The sequence below is a fragment of the Eriocheir sinensis genome, chromosome 45 (assembly GCF_024679095.1).
Source record: "Eriocheir sinensis breed Jianghai 21 chromosome 45, ASM2467909v1, whole genome shotgun sequence".
In the NCBI taxonomy this organism is placed as follows: domain Eukaryota; kingdom Metazoa; phylum Arthropoda; class Malacostraca; order Decapoda; family Varunidae; genus Eriocheir; species Eriocheir sinensis.
The window spans coordinates 2,724,950-2,740,202 of NC_066553.1; the positions used below are offsets into that span (position 1 = coordinate 2,724,950).

Here is a 15,253-nt window from a genome sequence, read left to right on the forward strand (position 1 = left end):
TCTCACATTACCTATTTCTAAAGGTCAAAGAGAGGGTCAATTGGGTTTTAATGAGTGTTTCTTTAGGTTCACGACACAGAGGAAGGGTCAAACTAGCACCAGGGCCATAAAACTACTACTGGAAATGCCCTTAACTCATACGAAACTCTTGTCAAATATGTGAACTTGGGCGATGAAATGTTTTAAAATACGACATAAGACATTTCATCGCCCAAGAACACTGATTTGACAAGGCTTTCGTAGGTGTTGTGGGCATTTCCAGGAATAGTTCTATGACCCTGGTGGTAGTGTGACCCTTCCTCTGTACCATGAACCTGTAGAAACACTCATTAGGGGCTGGATGCATGGGATTCTACTTCATATTAAAAGACATTTCATCTCCCAAGAACACCCATTTGACAAGGCTTTCGTAGGTGTTGTGGGCATTTCCAGGAGTAGTTCTATGACCCTGGTGGTAGTGTGATCCTTCCTCTGTACCGTGAACCTGTAGAAACCTGTAGAACCCGATTGACCCCCTCTTTGACCTTTTAAAAATGGATAATGTGAGAAGGGAAAGTGTCTTGCAGTGTATAGAAGGAGTGCTAGGGGAATTTTTGGTATCTTTTATTTTTTATTTTTTTACTTATTTATTTATTTATTTATTATTTTTTTTTTTTTTCCCATTATAATCATCATCATCGCTATCATCAGCATCCTCTTTTTCTTCTTCTTCCTCTATTTTTTCTCTTTTTTCTTCATCATCATATTTGTCTTCATCATCATCATATTTTTTTTTTCATATCCTTATAATTATTCATTTTCTACTTCTTCTTCTTCTTTTTCTTCACCTTCTCCTTGAGCTGCCTCCTTTACTGTAAAAAAAGATATCCACACACAGCACGGCAAAAAACATATCTCTTGAAACAATACATTAATAAGGTTATATATATATGAAGATCGATGCGGACCTTTGTTTTTGTCAGTGATATTGAAGGGATTGGGGAAGGGCTGGAAACATACAAAGGATGACTATAAGGTATGTGACCATGTGCAGTTAATTGAATCAAGGGCTTCAGATCAAGGTAAGGGTTTCTCTGAGCATACCCCTCACCTTGGGTTGCATCCCCTAATCATCAAATGCCCCCATGGCTTCATTGGGCATAGTATAGGGAGAGGTACTAGAGTGAGGTGAATAGTGCTGGTGAAAGAAGACAAAACCTATTACAATGGGAGGACAGACTTTTAGAATAATGTTATATAAAGGGAAGGAAAGAGAACAAGAAAAGACTGGAGGAGCCGTAATGGATTCTGCATTCAGTTTTCCTTCATTAATTAACATTCATAACATTCTAGAATCAGAGAGGAAAGAAAATATGGTAGTACTAAATTTTCCTTCATCTAATATCAGGTCTTCATTGTACTTACATTGCAATATTGAATCCCTGTTATACAATTAGGTTTTCTTTGCAGGAAATAGTGACAGGCTCCATTCTGTTGTGCAAGCAGATGTTTTTGTACACTGACATGAATACTTTCTTGATGTCTGATGAGGTGTTTTATGTAATGTCATGCCAATACATGCCTTGCCATCCCTCCCCAGGTTCTGGATGACATGTGCCAGCATGGATACAAGGTGCCAGAGCTGACCGAGGGCATGTCGCCGGCACAGACACGCTCTGCCCTTGTCATGCTGGCAAACTTCCACGCCGCCACGGTGGCCCTGCAGCTGAAGGAGGGCAAGACACTGACGGAGGAGTTCCCTTACCTGCTCTCGATGGACCAGGCGGTGGAGTCCTTCAACTGCCTGGTGGAGCGAGGACTGCCGCTGCTCCTCAAGTTCCTGGAGTCCCGCAAAGACCAGGCGGAGGTGAGGGAGGGCCTGACCCGCTACTCCGGCCCACGCGCTGCCCAGGTGCTGAGGGAGGTGCTGGCCCCCTCGGACAAGCTCAACACCCTCGTCCACTGTGACTTCTGGTGCAACAACCTGCTCTTCAAGGAGGACGACAGCAACACACGCTGCTGCATCATCGACTGGCAGATGGTCATGTTCAGCCGGCCGGCCATTGACGTCGCCTTCCTCATCACCACCTCCCTGTGTCCCGACGAGAGGCGGAAGCACGGCCGGGACCTGCTGTCAACCTACTGGGACTCCTTTATGGCCAGGCTCTCCAAGTTCGGCATCGAGGACAAGGCAATCAAGTACACGAAGGAAGACCTCGAGGCGGACTACAAGTCGGCCCAGGCCATGGCGGCGCTGGTGGTGGTCGGCAGCGTTGACATTGCTCTCGGCACGCCAGCGAGGGAAGACCGAGCGCTGAACCTCCTCGCTGACCTCATGAAGGAGGGGGTGTTATGAGGTGTGTGTGTGAGCGTGCATGTTTGTGTGTGTGTACATGTCACATTCCTGCTTGAGTGGATGATGTGTGTTTGCGTCTGTTTTGGGTTGCCAGCGATGATTCGAGCAAACTACATAGGTATACTCTGCTTATTATAATCATCATCACCTCTGTTCCTCTCTGTGTCAGGTGTTGATGGTCGCTGTGCCTCATCTTTAGCCCCAGCCATCTTTCTGTCCATCAGTCATCCAGAGAAGTGTTTCATTTCCTCAGCAGACAATTTTGATTCTGTTCAGTAATGCGCAGGGCACCGGGGTTGGTGTATAAGATGCATATAAATATACAAGACTTCAGCTTCATGGTTCTGTTGATGATTTTCAGCCACTCAGCTTTTTTGTATATCTCTTGATTCATTTGCTTGTAACTTTTTGCTGTGAAAAGCTTGACTTATTTAAATGTCTTCTATGAATGCCCATGAGCAGGACGGGGGAGAGGTGCCACAGCCCTTGTCATGCTGTGCTGCGGGGACACTGTGTTCAGGCTCTGTGTGGCACTGTGGCACGGTAGAGGAAATCAAAGCTATGATGCTAAATGGCAGGGAAAAATATATGAGAGAGAGAGAGTGAGATTGATTTATTGATTGATTGAAAGGGAGAGTGTGTGGACAAGAACAAGCAGAACTTTGATCCAAGCCGCCCACCCTGCGGAGGGAGCTTTGAGGCAGAAGTTCTAGACCAGACAGACAGACTATCATGCACAGCTTTTGAGAAGAAACACTTGATCTTTTCTTTGCTTGCTAGAGAAGTGAGGAAAGGAGAGACTTGCTTATAGACACAACGTTCCTTCTGGCCGTGTTTTGCTTGCCCCTTCCCCATGTTTTGGAGCAGCACGTGACACTCATCATTGATTTAAGACGTTGGTTTGTCTTTGTTATGTAAAAGCTGACACACAACCAACAGGTAAGCGTTGCAATGGCTGGACCACAAGCAACGTGAGCCAAAGAGATCATTTCTTGCACTAATATGAATAACTGTAGGCTGATGATCACAAGAAAAACCGAAAATTAATTTTTCATGAAGCATTGTTGGTTACTTGTAAATTTAATACTTCCCCAAATATCTATTTTTGTCTTTTGCCAGAGGAGGTGTTGGTCAGTCCTTGCTTGGTGTAACAAGTACTAGTGCACTCATTTTGCCGTCATCCCGTGCGTCACGGGGCTTGTAACAAGCGTCAGTACTGTATTGCTTTCAGTGTTCAAGGTCAGTGCATGACTTTATAACTGTTAGATGAAACTCATTGATTGTGATTATTTTCATTGACTGTCATCATGATTTATGTTGTGTTGTCTCTTTACATAATACTTCTTGATGTCTAAATTTTAGAGGTCCCCAAACCAAACGGCAGTTATTATTTTCACATATATATATGAAGTGTGTGTGTGTGTGTGTGTGTGTGTGTGTGTGTGTGTGTGCGTGTGCGTGTGTGTGTTCACCTTGTAATAAGCTTATAGGAGCGAGCCCAGGCTTCTTGTCCCAGGTCTGAGGGCCTTCTTTTTTTCACCCTTGTGGTACTCACCTCTTGGTGGTGCCAGACCACCACTTTGGGGGTGAACACAACCCCCGAATGACACCCGCCCACTCACTGTTGGGTGGACCGGGCCACAAGTGTAAGGAGACTGCCCATCCGCCTCCACCACGCCTGGGAATCAAACCTGGAATTTCTTGGTTGTGAGCCGAGCATGCTAGCCACTGCAGAACAGAGCACTGGATGTATGTATACGAGGGTGCGAGAGTGGACCGACAAGGCTTTACATATTACTGATGCCTTTTTATTGTATATGTAATGAACTAATCATAACGGTTTTCATATATGTAAGTTTTATGACTCGTATTCTTTGCCCAAAGGATAATTTTCTCTTCATATATTTTCCAAATTTATTTCTTGAGCATTATCTTTTTTCCTCTTTGATCAGTCATCCATCACAAAAGTTCCACACTTCATGCACCTCCTTTGTGTTTAACCCAGTAGCAGCGGGGATCATGTTTCTTAATGGTCCCTCTAAGCGAGAAAAATGAGAAAAAATCACCCCTCACACAAACCATTTCATAATATATATCAAAGCATTTCTGATCAGATTAGGTATCATCTATTTTGGGGGGGGTTTAGATCATGGCACAAATTTGGCCCGTCGCTGCTATACGGTAAAGACACAAATTTGGCCTGTCACTGCTATACGGTAAAGACACAAATTTGGCCCGTCGCTGCTATACGGTAAAGACACAAATTTGGCCCGTCGCTGCTATACGGTAAAGACACAAATTTGGCCTGTCACTGCTATACGGTAAAGACACAAATTTGGCCCGTCGCTGCTATACGGTAAAGACACAAATTTGGCCTGTCACTGCTATACGGTAAAGACACAAATTTGGCCCGTCACTGCTATACGGTAAAGACACAAATTTGGCCTGTCACTGCTATACGGTAAAGACACAAATTTGGCCCGTCACTGCTATACGGTAAAGACACAAATTTGGCCTGTCACTGCTATACGGTAAAGACACAAATTTGGCCCGTCGCTGCTACCGGGTTAACAATCATCCTCTCACTGCTAAGGGCAGGTGGGAATGCCTTGAAGGGCTGGGAAGAGTTCAGGTTTGTTAAGCACACAAACACTCGGAAAACTCTCATTTGTGCACACGTAGAGGAAGTCAGGAGTAGGAAGGGAAGGATAAAGAAGAGGAGTAGAAATAGAAGCCTAATACCAGTAAATAGTCTCCATCTGTCAACCACAATCAAATAGAGGATCGAGGTGAGAGACATTTACTTTTTTCTTTTAGTTTATTATAGAATGGATTGAGTGTGCTTTCATAGACTGTTTGTGAATGATACTAATATAGGCTGCCATTTGTGCATAGAGGGATGGAGCCGGTCATTGATAGCAGCTGTAGAGTGTGTGTCTGTGTGTGTGTATGTGTGTGTGTGTGTGTGTGTGTGTGTGTGTGTGTGTGTGTGTGTACAGCTTATTTTAATTTTTCCAGAGGCTGAGCAAAGTCTTACAGCCACCCATTGAAAAATATATATAGGCAGGACATTATTTGGTGCTGGTTCTTGGTGGTATGTACAGCCCGTCTTCATCTGTGTCTCGACTTGCCTGCCCGAAAGCCCTAACAATTGCCCCCTCGATGTTTGTCATGTTTATATTCTCTTGTATCTGTGTTTGTCTGATTCTCTCTCTCTCTCTCTCTCTCTCTCTCTCTCTCTCTCTCTCTCTCTCTCTCTCTCTCTCTCTCTCTCTCTCTCTCTCTCTCTCTCAACCCTCCCCCCCCACCCCACCCCACCCTAATTAAACATACACAAATTAGTCGCTGCAAAACCTTTCCCAGAATTATAACTCAACAAAATCATATTATTTATTTATTTTGCATTTTTTTTTATTTATTTTTTTTTTATTTTATTTTTTTTTTATTATTATAGCAAGGGGGGAAGAGAGGAAGGGGTTACAGGGTATACATAAACAAATAGCTAAGCAGTATGTAAATTAATTCACTTGGTAAATAAACAAGTAAGAGAATATATATATATAAAATAAAGTCCCGATGAATTATTAAAAGAAGATAGAGAGAGACGCAGGAGTCGTTTTAATTGCAAAGATATCTTGACACCTTATAGCTCCCGAGACTCATCCTCTGAACAGGAGCTGAATGAAGAACAAAAATACTACTTAAATACTAAACAGTGTAAACTCTTCCCAGCGTAGAGCATAAGAAGACTCGGTACCGCATCATGTAGCTCTAAACTTTGACAACTTGAATGGGTCTAAACTCTTCCCATTGTAGAGCATCAAGGAGACTGTACCTGTAGACTCTAGCTCTAAACTTTGACAATTTGAATCAGCGTAAACTCTTCCCAGCGTAGAGCATCAAGGAGACTGTACCTCATCGTGTAACTCTAAACCCTGACGACTTGAATGTGTCTAAACTCTTCCCATCGTAGATCATCAAGAAGACTCAGTACCGCATCATGTAGCTCTAAACACTGACAACTTGAATCAGCGTAAACTCTTCCCAGCATAGAGCATAAAGAAAACTACCCCATTGTGTGGCTCTAAACTTTGACCAACCTCTGTGGGCGGAGAATACGTCGAGCTTAAAGAGGAGAGTTAGGAAGTAGGCCGAGAGGGCAGCATTGGTACTCTCTAGGCGGCTAGCACTAGTAAGCGATTATGACGGGCTTGTGTAGGCACCTGGGGTTAGCTGGACGAGGGTAACTGTTCTGACCTAGATACCACAGTTGACCTTGCTTCTCAGGGTAAGGGATTCTTGTAGCTAGAAGACACTTGAAGGCTACAGTGCTTGAAGTGACACAGTTTACCACTTATAAAATTTACCTACACTTTTTGTCATCATTCTCTCAACACACACACTTTGACTCTGTTTTATGACATCCTATTAAGCACTTGAATTTAACAGCCTCTTCTTCTTCTTAGTTTAGCATTCTTCTTTTCCCTTATGAGGTTGGATGGGTTGATGAGAAATTTAATAGCCCTGATCATTTTCCGTGTGTGTCTTCTGAGTATTGTGTATCGTTAAACTGTTTTTATTTTGCCGTGAGAATAATTCTAAGGCATGTAACACAATGAAGGAGTTATGTGCATGTGTTCAAGTCTGGGAGATACTGTTGCGTTTAGGTAAAGAGCTGTCTCATGTCAAAATTGTTTACCATGCAATACATACCCTCTGTTTTGTTAAGGTAATGAACTGTCTTTTCAGAACCATAAACTATTTTTCATGATACTACATATATACCTGTTCTGTTTTGTTTAGGTAAGGAGCTGTCTAATGTCAAAATCATATACTTCACAAATCACACATACCCTCTTTCTGTTTTGTCAAGGTAAGAGCTGTCTAATGTCAAAATTGTATACACTAAATGATAATACACATCCTCTTTCTGTTTTGTCAAGGTAAGGAGCTGTCTAATGTCAAAATCATGTTCTATATTTCACAATTCATTCATACCCTCTCTGTTTTGCTAAAGTAAGGAGCTCTCTAATGCCAAAAAACATATAGGCCTACTGTTATTTATTTTCTTTCTCCTTTATTTCTTCATTATTGTGTTCTTGTTTTATTCTTATTGTTCTTTTCTGTTGTTCTTGTTCTTATTCATGTTTGCTAAAGTAAGGAGCTCTCTAATGCCGAAAAACATATAGGCCTACTGTTATTTATTTTCTTTCTCCTTTATTTCTTCATTATTGTGTTCTTGTTTTATTCTTATTGTTCTTTTCTGTTGTTCTTGTTCTTATTCATGTTCTTGTTCACTGTACTTCACGATGCATAATAAACTGTGTCGCCCCTAGCTAGTAAGGGGTCGCTTCACCTCTCCTCCCTGGCAAGGCTTGGCTGTGGTGGTGAGCAGAGGCCCAAGCGGATTGTGATGTGACGGAACTAATGACCAAAACTAGCTCTTAAGACGATGAATGATTATAATGAATTCAAGGTATTACTAATAAGTCATTGATGTTAAATAATAAAAAGTCTGTTTGAATTTGAGGGAGTTTCAAATGCTATTGCCACTAGTTTTAATTAATATAGCCACCAAAAGGCTTTTATTATTATTATTATTATTTCTTTTGTCATTGTTATTTTGAATAGTGTTAATAGCAGTAGTAGTAGTAGTAGTAATAGTAGTAGTAGTAGTAGTATATAGTAGTAGTAGTAGTATTGTAGTAGTAGTAGTAACAGTAGTAGTAGTAGTAGTAGTAGTAGTATATAGTAGTAGTAGTCGTATTGTAGTAGTAATAGCAGTAGTAGTAGTAGTAGTAGTAGTAGTAGTAGTAACAGTAGTAGTAGTAGTAGTAGTAACAGTAGTAGTAGTAGTAGAAGAAATAATAGTAGTAGTAGTGGTATATATTCATAGTAGCATCACCATTACCAAGCACCTCTGTAAAGTGTATTGGTTAGGCTGGCCGGCTCGGTGAAGGTCACGGGTTCAAGCACCCCGTCAGGCCAAGGCAGGCTGATCCCGTCACGAGCCTGTCATGGGGGGCGGATTCTGAGAAGGGCCGTAAGTTAAGGCCCGCGCGCTGCCTTAACTTCACTAAGGCGCCGTTGGCTACGGCCGCGCTACGGCGCCGTATCTCTGCATTCTTTTCCCATACTCAAAACTTTTTAAGGCCGCCGTAACGGGGCCTTAGGGCGCGCGCCGCTCCAAGGCGGCCGCGTCTCAGTGGCCAATCAGGGGCAAGTTCTAGTCGGCAAATAGGAAGCGTCGACCAATCGCGGGATATAAACACTAATCAGCTGTTGTGCGAACGTGACCCGCCGCACCCAACCTCAGTCTCTCTCACGAGTCACGGGTCACGGACGATAATGGAACCTCTCTCCTCACCCCCTACCAAGAAAAGGAGGCCGAACTTTTCGGAAGAGGAGCTCTTAATGCTGTTAGCAGAGGTCTCCAAAAGGAAGGCACTGTTACTTGGGCCCCTTACAAACAGTGTAACGTTAAGATCAAAGGACCGAGCGTGGGAGACCGTTGCAGTAGCAGTAGGTGGCGTGGGGAGGGTTAAGAGAGAGAAGGGTGAGGTGAGAAAGAAGTTCAAGGACTTCAGGTCTGAGGTGAAGAAGAAGGCAGCCAAGATCAACAAGGAGAGGAAAAAAACAGGTAAGACACCTAATTGTGATATCTTTACAGCAGTAGCAATGGTTTTATTTACAAAGCATGGCAAACTAACAGATGTGTAGGCTCGATGCATTACTCTGCTGTAATTAGCATGCTTAAACTGCTAAGGGAACATGCATTTTGTGGGGTGGAGTGGAGAGTGGGGGTACTTGGATGGGCAGAGGAAAAATGGAGGGCACCATATTTACCTTACTGCTATTTGTTAATTGGTATTATTATCACAGAGGTCAGAATGATTTTGGAGTAGAAACTACTTTTTTCTGATAGATTTCAAGGTGCTTATTATAAATTGGCATTTTTTCCATTGCCAAAAAAAAATCCCCCCCCCCATTGCTTTAGGTTACCTAGTTAAAGTGGGGTGCATATGCAGTGGCTGTGCGTGGCTGTGGCGCTCATGTCTGTCCCATTAGCCCTTTGAGCCTGTGGTGGGTAAGAACTCGCTACCCCGGGACACAGGGCTGGAATGGCATCCGGGATTTCCACAGTTTATCTTCCCCCGGTTTCCCCAGCTACCCATTTATCAACCAACCCGATAGGGATGGATGAACAGGTGGGTGGGTCAGCCTGCAAATTTGTAGCCAGGCGTGCTGACCACTGCACCACAGAGGGTTAGGTTAGGTTATTTTAGTTTTGGTTAGGTTAGGGGAGTCGGGATCATTTTCTTCATCGAAAAAATAAAAATAAACTTTGCCTTCTCCCGTAATTATGGTTGTTAGGTTAGGTTTGGTTAGATAGGGAGTGGGGGCAAAAATATAAAACATTGTGATGGAAAAAATGTCAAATTTATAATAAGCACATTAAAATTTATCAGGAAAAAATATTCAACCCCAAAATCCTATTCTGACCACTGCGATAAATTTACCTCCCCTCCCCCTACCCCCTCCCCTTTATTGCTTACAGTATCTCACCCCATACTAGTCACTTCTGCTCTTCCTCCCATACTCTAATTTACCTCTTCAAAATTATTCTTCAACACCTCCCTTATCTCTTCATTTTAACTATATTTCACAAAAGCTAACTGATATATGAGTAAATATTTACCTAGAAAGGAGAAAGCTTAATTTATTGTTTACCGTTGATGAGTTTTCAGGCCCCGGCAATATTAGCTTGAACTCTTTAATTTACCTGCCACTGATAGTCTGTATTGGAGGAGTTGTTTAAAGTGCAATGGCACATGTGATAAATTCTTCCAATGTTTAATAAAGTTATTTCATCCTTGAAGGTGGTGGCTCACTGGATGTTAATGACCAGTTGAAAGCCAGCGAAGAGGCGATGTGGTCTCTCCTTGAGCTTGAGGCCATCGATGGACTCGCTAATATTGAGGATAGCGAAGAATTGTCATCAATGGGTAAGTGTGAACAAACTATACAGATATTTTACTTTCTTCCTTCAGTTAAAAAAGGCATACACAATAAACCCTATCAGTGGCTTTTCTCAGCTACTTCCCCTATTTGGGGATTAATTGAATTGCAACACCAATTTGTTGTGCCAGACAACTAAGGTCATATGGTACTATGGTCAAGGGGAATTAATATGATCAGTTAATTAGGGTGGTTTGGTGGGGGATAGGCATCGGCTGAGGGTGTGAATGCTAAAGTAGGTGGAGGGTGTTTGTCTTTTGTAATCGTGCAACAAAGGTCTCCCAGCATCTGTTTTTTATGGTAGGGGTTAAACCAGGGGGATACTGATGATTTGACTGTTTGAAGTTTATTGGTGGTAAGGCTTGTCTAGAAGGACTGCCACTTATTCAATAAAAAGGAATTAGTCTGTAGCTTGGACATGAGAGTAACGGGTACGAATGGATGGGGACAGTGTAGCTGCACATGCCAGAGAGTCGGCTTGTTCATTGCCAGGGATGCCGACATGGCTTGGTACCCAGCAGAAGTAGACTGATTTCTATCGGGTTGCTAGGCGGAAAAGCCAGTCTAGGATTTCGTGAACTATGGGGTGTGTGCAAGTGGTTGATTGTAAGAGGAAAAGGGAGTTCGTTATATCGAGCTTGCACTGAGTGTGTGTGTGTGTATATATATATATATATATATATATATATATATATATATATATATATATATATATATATATATATATATATATATATTTTTATATATATATATATTTATATATATATATATATATATATATATTGTATATTTTTTTGTACATTTTTTCTTATTTTTTTTTTTTTTTTTGTTACAGCTTCAGCAACCATTGAGAATGAAGAGCCAGCACCTCCCAGAACAACTAGTGTGGCAGCATGTAAACCTCCGACGCCTCATCCCCTCGCAGGAACCTCCCCCAAGAGGGTGGCCATGGCTGAGTTGTATCCAGTATCTAGGGATGCAAACATATTCCTGGAGCCTGCTACTGGTCCTTCAGCCATCCAAGAAGTGACAGTTACATCTGTGTCCCAAGACACAAATCATGTTCCTAATGAACATGATTACCACAGGGAGGAGCCGAACTCTTCAAACAGCACTCCGAGACGAGGCCAGTCCGGTAGCCGTGGATCAACCCGTGGCCATGAGGAGACGACAAGCCTCCAAAGAGTTATTAATGTTCAAAATAATACACAAGAGATGCTAGATAGACACCTTACAAGAATAGGTGACAACCTTACCAGAATAGGTGACCTACTAGAAAAAATAGTTCAAGGCTTGACAGGCTAGAAACTGCTATCCTGGGGCACAGATATTACCTTTATTACCTTTCTTATTAAAGTCAGTAGCTATTTTAGATCCTAAAAGTGCAATATATAGTCACACAATGCTGTGATAAGGCAGTGACAGCGTGGATGCAGGACTTATCTCCGTCCCACTGCACCACAGAGGCGCTGCTCTACTGTGATAAGAGTAAATATATTTATGATACAAATAAATGTGATATATATAAAAGCTTCTAGTTCAAATGCTATAGTTGAAAGTTTATTTTTTTGTTACTCTACGGGTAATTATTTTGAGGGAAGAGAGAAATAAATATTTAAAAAAATCTGTATATTTAGCATTAAAATGTAAGTAACAAAATATCAAAAGTGTTCAGGATCTGTTATTAAATGAGATCATATTTATGTCACCTGCTATGTAACATAAAAGTACAAATAGAATTACCTCTTCAAATGAGATATTTATTTCAACTACTATATGCACCATAATATCACTTAGTCACTGAACTGTCTACATTTAGGTGAAAAAGCCCTCAACTATTTCCCTCCTCACATCTTGCCCTGTGGGGTTGTGATCACCATGTATGATGTCATTGTCATTATTCATACCATCATCATTCCCAACTGGTGCGATCATTGGAATTCTTCTTCTTATGCACCTATTGTGGAGCCACATGCACGTAGCAGCTATTTTAGCACACTTCTTGGGGTCGTACTGCAGCGATCCACCTGAGCAGTGAAGGCAGCGGCGAGACTTCAGGACACCAAAGGTTTGTTCAATGATGACCCTTGTAGTTTTGTGGCTCCTGTTGTACTGCCGCTCACCTTCAGTCATGGGGTCATGGAAGGGTGTCAGCAGGTATGGTTCAAGAGGATATCCACAGTCTCCTAACAGATGAAAATCTCTGAAGGTCCCAGCCTCAAATCTGTCTCTTAAAGGGCAATTTCTCCAAATGAAGGCATCATTTGTGGCACCAGGATACTTGACACTGAAGCTGGTAATCAGCATCTCAGCATTGCAAATGACTTGCACATTCAGAGAATGGAAACTCTTTCTATTTACATAAATATGTTCATTTTCAATAGGTGCCTTAATAGGTATGTGCGTGCAATCTATGGCACCAATTACTCTGGGGAAACCACCTATAAAACTAAATGCGGCTGCTGTTCTGTTCACATCATAGATATTGGTTGGCATTTTAATTTCCATTTTAGCCTTCTCATATAGGATGTTGGTCACACTAGAAATTATTCGACTCACACTTGGTTGAGTGAGTCCTGTGGTATCAGCGATAACATTTTGAAAAGTGCCACTTGCAAGAAAACGCAGAGTTACAAGCACCTGCGTGTGAGTGGGTATAGCATGAGCCCGTTTTGTTGCCCGTGATAACAGTGGAGACAGCTCGTCGCAGAGTCTGAGAATCTCATGCCGAGGCATCCTATAGTGCCTCAGAAGGTGCTCGTCGCTCACTTGAAGAGGGTCAAGTGGATCTCTGTATCTCCTCTCACGCCTCAGATTTCGTTCAAAGAGATGTGCTGCCAGAAGTTCCATGGCTGTGGAGTAGACACAGAATCAGTCACCGGTCAGCGCACCACTGGAAAGGTGAAATAAAACCACCTGATAATGGATAACATAAACACGTGCATTTCTTTCGACAGGAGTAACAATTACAGATATATTTTATTAAACGACTAATTAGGGGGGGGTTGAGGGGCGCGCAGCCCTCCGATAGGTTGGGGGATCGAGGTGTGGCAAAGCCCCCCCTGACAGGTTGCTGTCACTCATATGGCTTTCCCCCCCCAAAGAAAAAAAAACATTTCCCCCCCAAACTTGTAGGCTTTAGGAAGGGAAATATGAGGAAAATGGTGTGGTGCGCATAAACTGCATATTTACCCAATCTTCAATTGTGATGGTGTCCATAAAGTATTAGTGCATAGGAACATGGCAACATACCTATCTACTAGTTCCTTACAACTCCACAAAAAAAATGGCATTATTGCAAGAGGCAGTGGGAAGCCCCCTTACAAGTTTTCACCAAACTTCCTAGTTACTGTATTACTAAACATCTTACTGGTAGTTCATTCACTTCTTACAACTGTATAACTAGTATAACTACGTAAAACATCGTTTATATGCATTTCATACCTGTATGAAAGCTGTATGTTCCACTTGTAGCAGCGAAGGCGTGCAGGGAGAGGCGGCCGTAACTCACTTAGGGCTGCCCACACCCGCCTTAACCTGCGGCGCCGTAACTCTCCTCAAAATGGCCGCGCCAGTGTTTTGAGTATACCAGCGGAAACGCTACGGCCGGACTTACGGCGCCTTAAGCAGATACGGCGCCGTAACTTCGTTTCAGAATCCGCCCCCTGGCAGGGCGTGCGCGGGGAGGCGATGACCGCGGCCCTCCACCAAGGGTATAAATGGACTGTAAAAGCTAGACTACAGTTAACATAAGGCAGCCATGGGTGATACTAAGACGTTCTCATGAGTGACAGGTAAGAGGAATTTAATAATGCATGCAACAATTAACAGGTGATTTGTGAGTGAGATATATAGTGGACCAGTGTCATAGGGGGCCTTATTATCACATGTAAGGTCTGCTTGTGATATGTATGGCCCAGATTGAGTTTGTGATTGATTGATTGATTGATGTAGTTTATTGTTGCAAGTAAAACCGCAAAGGAGAAGGGAGGAGCAGTACATTTGATATAGTGTAATGCCAAAATTTAATTAAGTACGGGAAAGATAGAAATTTGGGAGGAAAAGTACTTATATATGTTGCCGGGTGGAATTTTCTATTTACTTAAAAATACTTAAAAATTACTTTTCCTCCCTAATTTCTATCTTTCCCGTACTTGATTAAATTTTGGCATTACAATCGAACAGAGATATATACCCGCCAGCAGTATCGTATAGTACTTCCTTTTGACCATCATGGAGTGGTTACAGCTATATTTACCCTTTATATATTCTGAAAAGGAGTGATAGTACTGGAAATATTAACATAGAAGGATATAAGAAGGCATTATTAATATCTGGTCATCTTGGTATAACTGCAAATATAGCCCGGCCAGTGAAAAATTCTGTTCTGTTCTACTACCTAAGATTAGGAATTATATACGGTTAGGTTAGGAGCCTTATTTTGACATGAATATTTGTTCCGTTTCCCGAGATTAGGAATGATATACGGTTAGGTTAGGAGCCTTATTTTGACATGAATATTTGTTCCGTTTCACCTTTCATAAGATTAAGTAGTAATTATAGTAGCCCATAATGATATCTGTTAAGTGAAATTACGGAAATGGTCTTTTTATTTAACATTCCGCTACCTACTCTTCTTTTTTTTCTCATAATGTATTCCCTAAAGAAGAGCGTGAGGTAGGCCTAACGTAGTGTTGCATCAGCCACGCCCGGTACTATATATAGGCCTACTAAGCAAATGGCATTGTTTTCTATATTTGTATGTGGTCCATTTATACGCTAGCAGGGAGAATAAATTTAAATATAGCCCACAGTCCACTAAGGAATGGTTTGTGACAAGATATATTACACTAAAGATTCTCGGAGGTGTTTTTTGGGGGGGGTGGGGTGGGCGTGAAC

At 42.1% G+C, this 15,253-nt stretch overlaps 2 protein-coding genes and 1 long non-coding RNA gene across 6 annotated transcripts in view; 2 read left to right on the forward strand and 1 right to left on the reverse strand.

Annotated features, from left to right (window-relative positions):
* The window catches only part of LOC126980868 (uncharacterized), a 58,644-nt gene extending 54,448 nt beyond the window's left edge, over nt 1–4,196 (forward strand). For all 3 annotated transcript variants that reach the window (XM_050831201.1, XM_050831200.1, XM_050831202.1), the window contains exon 5: nt 1,580–4,196. In XM_050831201.1, the coding sequence (XP_050687158.1) occupies nt 1,580–2,335 (756 nt within the window). In that variant the 3' untranslated portion in view covers nt 2,336–4,196. The remainder of the gene's footprint in view (nt 1–1,579) is intronic.
* A 4,180-nt stretch (nt 4,197–8,376) lies between these two features.
* On the forward strand, nt 8,377–11,485 carry LOC126980872 (uncharacterized). Its single transcript, XR_007733635.1, has 3 exons — nt 8,377–8,975; nt 10,216–10,341; nt 11,190–11,485. It is a non-coding gene; the product is annotated as an uncharacterized LOC126980872 (long non-coding RNA).
* A 519-nt stretch (nt 11,486–12,004) lies between these two features.
* Nucleotides 12,005–14,019, reverse strand: LOC126980870 (putative nuclease HARBI1). Of its 2 annotated transcripts, none has more exons than XM_050831208.1 (2): nt 13,799–14,019; nt 12,005–13,206 (listed from the first exon to the last, which is right to left on the reverse strand). In XM_050831208.1, the coding sequence occupies exon 2, from the start codon at nt 13,202–13,204 to the stop codon at nt 12,170–12,172; it is 1,035 nt and encodes a 344-aa protein (XP_050687165.1). In that variant the 5' UTR covers nt 13,205–13,206; nt 13,799–14,019; the 3' UTR covers nt 12,005–12,169. The 2 variants fall into 2 exon arrangements, with proteins under 2 accessions (XP_050687165.1, XP_050687164.1); XM_050831207.1 differs by having other exon boundaries at nt 12,005–13,247.
* Between the last annotated feature and the right edge of the window lie 1,234 nt (nt 14,020–15,253).